This window comes from Ailuropoda melanoleuca, chromosome 1 (genome assembly GCF_002007445.2).
Source record: "Ailuropoda melanoleuca isolate Jingjing chromosome 1, ASM200744v2, whole genome shotgun sequence".
Classification (NCBI taxonomy): Eukaryota; Metazoa; Chordata; class Mammalia; order Carnivora; family Ursidae; genus Ailuropoda; species Ailuropoda melanoleuca.
In genome coordinates this window covers 141,397,717-141,404,516 of record NC_048218.1, presented here as the reverse complement: position 1 = coordinate 141,404,516, position 6,800 = coordinate 141,397,717, and the positions used below count along the sequence as shown (strand labels likewise).

At 48.6% G+C, this 6,800-nt stretch overlaps 1 protein-coding gene across 1 annotated transcript; it reads right to left on the bottom strand.

Annotated features, from left to right (window-relative positions):
• Positions 1–3,705: 3,705 nt before the first annotated feature.
• Positions 3,706–6,542, bottom strand: FZD1 (frizzled class receptor 1). The gene has a single exon (XM_002927753.4). It carries the CDS (start codon positions 5,980–5,982, stop codon positions 4,027–4,029), a length of 1,956 nt encoding a protein of 651 aa, XP_002927799.2. The 5' UTR covers positions 5,983–6,542; the 3' UTR covers positions 3,706–4,026.
• Positions 6,543–6,800: the final 258 nt, after the last annotated feature.

The following is a 6,800-nucleotide window of genomic DNA, read 5'->3' as shown; positions in this document are numbered from 1 at the left end:
GTGCATTACATAAAATGTGGCTTATAGCCAACTGACAGATTAGAAAACAATGAAGGTAAGAACAGCTGGAGTTGAACACAAACACACACACCCTGAAAATATGGCATCTTTTAAAAAAACAAAAAAATTTTGAAGATTAAAACATGGTATCAGTGAAAGTGATCTGAAGCCACCCGAGTCCTGAAATGGTTTGTGGTTTAGGCAATTTTTTTCTTAATTGGCCAGCAACTCTTCACTGTGGTCTCCTTTCCTAGTTAAATGCTGGACTTTAGGAATGATGTAACTACAGCAAGAGCCTTCATTGCTCAGTGGAGACAAAAGGAACAGAACTGTAAACCCAGGCTGACAAGTGACTACCCCAGACAAACTGAAAAATCTGGTCCAGCTGTTTTGCGTATGTTTGACATGGGCTAGCTCTGAGATTTAAAATATGAGTTTCTGCTCCTACAAAGTTTAAATGAAAAATGGCTTTTTTTTTTCTTAAAGAGCATCAGAAGGCTTTCATTCTCTGTATAAATTTACTATAAAAGCTGAATCAAGCACACCGTGAGGGGGGAAATTGACTCCAACTGATAGCTGGTTAAATAAAAAAATAGGCAAACACCAAACCATCTGAAAATAGGGTTTGTCATAGAAACAGCATGCTAATGGGACCACATTCCAGGTACCTTTATGGTTTTCCAGGAAAGTCTTGTTTGCCACTAGTACCAAAAGGAACAAAAGAATACATTGGCTTTCTATATTCTACACAATTTTAAATAAGTTGTTTCCTAAAAACAAAGCCTGATGGTGACTTAAAAATGTCCCTTAAGGCTATTTAAATCCAGCATTATAAAACCTTTCTGCATTAGATATATAATTACATCATTATAAGAACGCCCACAATAAGAATGCCTTATATTTATTTCTTGGATTGACACTAATAATCTTAAAATTTTTTTCCCCAGAAATTATCTGATTGAAATACCTAAAAAGGAGACATGTTTTAATTTGGCCTAAGAATTGTTTTTTTAAATCTTCTACACGATAAAACCTTTTCGGATATCTACTATAATAGATTAATGAAACAAAGAAAAAAGACCATAAAATTGCATCTTGCTACTTAAAATTGAATGCTGTATCTTCAATTAGATTTAATTTTTTCATTTGTCTTAAAATAAATAACGAAAATTACTTAAAAGACAATTAACTGTGTTATAATCTCGAAAGTAACTCAATTGTATCAATGGTCTTCATTTTAGTTCCTTGCCATTTTATCACAAAATATTTTCATGGGAAAATTTAATATAAATATTTTTAGTTTGTAAAGGAATAAGAGACTTGTTTTCCAAAGGTATTTGAGGTCTTCCATCTGGCATTTTCCATTTCTCATAACCTTATTTCCATATTGTAAAATATATAAGTAAACTTTGCACCTCTATTTTATAAAAATTGTGTGTATACTTATGTATATGTAGATATGATAAAGATACATATACATATGTATATATATATACACACTACATATATATATATATATATACATACACACACACACACACACACAGAGATAAATTCTGACCAAGAGTAGACCAACTAGATAATTTCTCTGGGAAAAGTTCCTTGAACAATATAAAAATGGGGTCTTGCGAAGCAAACTACAAAAACCACCTTATACACCCAACTACTGTTTAAAATGCTAATAAGCACACAGTCAACCATTTATTAATTACCTATTTATGGTTTTGGAATATACAAGATTATGAAAAAGACAATACCTCAAAAAAGTTGTGACCAAGGTGGTTCCTGATGATTTAAATAAACCTCAATATTATAAAGTCATGTAAATTTACCCCTTGAAAGGAAAAAAAAAGCTATAATATTAAAATTAGAGTTCTCTTTTTAATTATCCTCTTTGAGTAAAGAAATAATTTGGAAACTTCTATTTTATATTGTTACCATCATGAAAGCAGATGTTGTTTAGGAACTTGGCAATGTCAGTCACAACACTGCAAGTAGGACACTTATTTAAGGGCTGGTCTGAATGTTTAAGGATAGACTTTTCATTGAATTCCTGAATTTATATACTTTGGGACTGGCTATGAGACACTATAAAATGCAAAGATAGTTCAGACAGTTCCAGCTCTATTATTTTCAGGCACAAAAACCATATAATTTTATACAAAACTTTGATTTTTTTATTTGTGAAATTAAAAATATGGTATTTTATATATATAAACTTCTATTCCTCTATAAATATAGATGATTTTATGATAGTGAACAGAATAAATGCATACCAAATCCAAAGACCATTGTCATTTTAGGGAATGACAGACATAGACAAATTTAGGTCCTAAGTACTGGCATTTTGATAAACTCTTAAAATTTAAAACAACACAATCAGGAGGATTGCTTTCCTCCTCTTTTTCACAGAGAACTAAAGTGAATATTTTTTAAATGGCTTTGAAAGATTTACATTTGACAAATTTCTGTAAATCCAAAAAGGAGCACACAGGATTCAATGCAGGAGAACTGCACACAATTTCCCTTTACCATGCATGCCCATGTTTTGTTTATTTCAGGAGCTAACCCCATCAATTATTCCACTCCTTTACCTCCTGGAATCTTACAAGGTTATTTTTAGTCATGTGGATTGTTCCTCCCTCAGAATGCATTGCTGAATCATCATCATCATCATATGTTGAAAGTGTACAGCTTTTACATTTTAAAGTTTCTGATATATGTCTAATTATTATTTGATTAAAAATAAGAAAGGATCGCTTCATTTTGAGGAAGTCCATTACACTGAAATCTCCTTCAAGTTTTCCTATTCAGCTTATATCCTGCTCTCCTCTTAAGGAAAGCAGAGATGAACTCCTTAACAAAGCTTTCCAGGTGACCTAATGTTTCCATTTTACAGAAAGGTAAAATCTAAATGTGGGCTGTCTCAGTCCTAGAGGCAGTTTGCCAGGCATCGGTATGCAATTAGAATTAACATTTTATAACCCCCTTCTTCAGTCTCTCCCAACCCACACAAAGCTTCCTGCCTCTTCCCAAATCTCAGCAACCACATCTTTCCATGACGCCGGCCAAACCCATACCAGGTTTTAGACACTAGAGAATGAAATGAGCTCACCCACCAAAAATTAGACTTGAAAAAGTTTGGCACGGGTTATCCCACTCACCCTCTAACCAACTTAGGTGGAAGGAGGGAGTGCCTGGGCTTTGGAAGACCAGTGTGGAGGGAGGCTGGGACTGCCACAGCCCATATCCGTGGGCCTCCTGGAAACTCGGGAGAAGGTTCTCGGGAGTGAAAAATTCAGTTTCAAATAGTCAAAGGGACAAGGCCTTCACAATCTGCCCCCCTCCCTCCACAAGGACACACCTGGTATGGGCAGAGGCCTACCCCCGGATTTGGAAGCTCCGCGGAGTTATGTATCTTAAGAGCCCTAACCCCAAGCGATGAAGGGAAAGGGGGGAGTAAAAAGAGGAGGCGGGAAGTGACCTGGACCGCTCAACCCCAGACGCATCCGACAGCCGACAGCCGCAGGAAGGGGCGCGCCCCAACAAGCGAGAGCACCGCGAGCTCCGGTTTTGACTCTGCAGTACTTTGAAGAGGGAAAGAAAGAAAAGCCGCAAATGGTTAAACGGCCCTAAATAATTAAAATTTAAACAAAACCAAAAAAAAAAGGGAAGAGAAAGAAAAGAAAAACGCGTGATCGGTCGTCATTTAAATACAAATATACTTACAAAAATCTTACACAGGCTATTTACAATCATAAAAGCGTACAGTCCTAGTACCAGAGTGTTGGAATGAGAGAGAGAGGTCTGTCTATCCCCCCTGCTGTGGTTGGGCCCTCCAGTCCGTTTGCCCCCAGGGACAGAAGCTTTTGCAGGACGTGTGTTGTTAAAAGGAGACTGAGAAAAGTGAATGGCTAGTGAAGAAGCCTCAAGTTCCCAGGTGTGGCAAGGTTTCCACGGGGCCAGCTTTATGGGGGTGGCTGGGACGACGAAGCCGACGGCTGGGAATGGGCTGAGACCCGGGTCTCAGACGGTGGTCTCTCCCTGTTTGGTGTTGGTGAGCCTAGTATAGAACTTCCTCCAGGAGTTGAGGGTCTTGCCGGACCAGATCCAGAAACCTGACGTGATGCCCACGATCAGCGTCATAAGGTACTTGATCATAAAGACTGTAAAGTCTGGGCTCATGGGCGGGTGCGGCGGGGCGCCTCCACCCGCCTGGAGGTGGGGGCAGGGGATGGCATAGCTTTTGCAGCTCTGGGCCACCCAGCTGCGCTCCCACTGGTCCCGGAAGGCCTGCTCATAGAAGTAGCAGGCGATGACGATAGTGGCCGGCACCGTGTAAAGCACGCTGAAAACGCCGATGCGCACCATGAGCTTCTCCAGCTTCTCCGTCTTGGTGCCGTCGTGCTTCATGATGGTGCGAATGCGGAAGAGCGACACAAAGCCGGCCAGCAGGAAAGACGTGCCGATGAACAGGTACACGAAGAGTGGCGCCAGCACGAAGCCGCGCAGCGCGTCCACATTGTTGAGCCCCACGAAGCATACCCCGCTCAGCACGTCGCCATCCACCTGGCCCAGCGCCAGGATGGTGATGGTCTTGATGGCCGGCACGGCCCAGGCGGCCAGGTGAAAATATTGCGAGTTAGCCTCGATGGCTTCGTGACCCCACTTCATGCCCGCTGCCAGGAACCAGGTGAGAGACAGAATCACCCACCAGATGGAGCTGGCCATGCTAAAGAAGTAGAGCATCATGAAGAGGATGGTGCAGCCCTCCTTCTTCGTGCCCTGCGCCACTGTGCGCGCCCCATCCTCGGAAAACTTGTCATTACACACCACTCGGTCCTCCAGCAGGAAGCCGGCGATGTAGGCCACGGCCACTGCCGTGTAGCAGCCAGACAGGAAGATGATGGGCCGCTCCGGGTAGCTGAAGCGCCGCATGTCCACCAGGTACGTGAGCACCGTGAAGAGCGTGGAGGCGCAGCACAGCACTGACCAGATGCCGATCCAGGTGCGCGAGAAGCGCAGCTCTTCCGGTCCAAAGTACATGAGCCCGTACACCTTGGTCGGCTCACAGGGCGCACCGCAGTCTTTCTCCCCCAGGAAGTGGTAGTTAAGGTAGGAGGGCACCTTGAGGGCGCGCGGGCACGAGAACTTGCCTCGCTCCGACGCGCCGGCGCCCCCCGGAAAGCCGCCGCCACGGTGCCCCCCGCCGCCGTGCTGAGGGTTGCTGGTCCAGAACTCCGGCAGCAACGAGGGCGTTGGGGTGCCCTTGTCCGACGTGTTCTGGCCCACGCACAGCTCGCCGGCGCCGTGCACCGGGAACTTCTCGCACTTGAGCGTGTCGGGCCACTGGAACCCGAACTTGTTCATGAGCGCCTCGCAGCCCTGGCGCGCGCGCTCACACAGGGAGCGGCAGGGCGGCAGAGCCTGCTCCAGCACGGTGCACACGGGCGCGTACATGGAGCACAGGAAGAATTTGAGTTCCGCCGAGCACTGCACCTTCACCAAGGGGTAGAACTGGTGCACCTCGAGGCCCGCATCCTCTTGGTTCGTGTGGCCCAAAAGGTTGGGCATGATGGTCTGGTTGTACGCAATGTCCGTGCACAACGGGATGGAGATGGGCTGGCAGTAGCCGTGGTCCGGGATGGAGATGCCCCTCTCGCCGTTGTACTGTTGTCCGCTCTGCTGCTGCTGAGGCGGCGGCGGCGGGGGCTGCTGCCCCGGCCCGGGCCCCTGGCCCGGCCCCTGGCCCACCGCCTGCCCTCGGACCCCCAGCAGCAGTGGAGCCTCCAGCAGCCAAAGCAGTAGCAGGAGCCGGCGCGCCAAGCGTCCAGAGTCAGCTGGGGGGCGGCGTTGGCGACGGCTGCCCGCGTCCCCGCTCCCCTCCGCCACCCGTCCAGCCGGGAGCGCCCTGGCATAAAGTTCCCAGCTCGCGCGGCCGCCGGCGGCCCGGGACTTCTTAGGCGCCTCCTCTTCAGCCATACTTTCTCGGCTCCTTTCTTGGCGCCGCCCGGCTGAGGCTGGCAGTGGCGCAGCCGGCTGCGGCTTCCCCTGCGACCGGGGAGATCTCCTCCGCGCCGGTGCCCTCCGTCGAGCCCGAGCCGCGCTCAGCCCGCTCACCCGGCTCCTGCTCCGCGTCCCGCAGCCGCCGCTGCCGCGGAAACTTGCGATTCATGAAGCGTGGGCGGCGGGGAGAGCCAGGGTGGCTCCGGCGCGCCGGGGTCGCGTCCGGCCTTCCTGGCCTTTGGCTCGCTGGTTCCCGGCTGGCGGCGCAGCGCTAGTGGCCGCGGCCGCGTAGAGCGCGCAACTCTCCGCAGCCCAGCGGCCTCGACTCCCCCCTGGGCCTCCGCCTCCTTTTCCGCCGCCGCCGCCTGACCATTTGTGTCAATCCCTCAACTCGCTCGCTCTCCTCTCTCGCGCGCGCCCTCGGACCGGTTTCCAGGCGCCCCGCAGTCTGTCTTTCACCAGGAGGGAGGAGCCTTGAAACCGACGCGGAACTGGAGGCTCAGGGACCGTCGCCCAATCGCGGCTCTGGCTTCCCGGCGCAAAGGGCGCCCGCTGCCTGCCGCCCTGAGCGAAAGTCCGCGGCAGGCGGGAGGAGGCGGGGGCGGGAGGAGGAGGAAGTAGTAGTGGTGGAAGAAGCAAGGCTCAGGCACAAAGACTGGGTGTGCTGTGAAGCGGGACAGGCTTGGTTGCTTTTCCTTTTGCGGAAGAAAGGGCGAGGACTAGTAGGAGAATGGTCCCATATGCTGTTGGAGATAATGAATAGGAGTCGGCGGACCCCGGGACTTAGCTTTTCT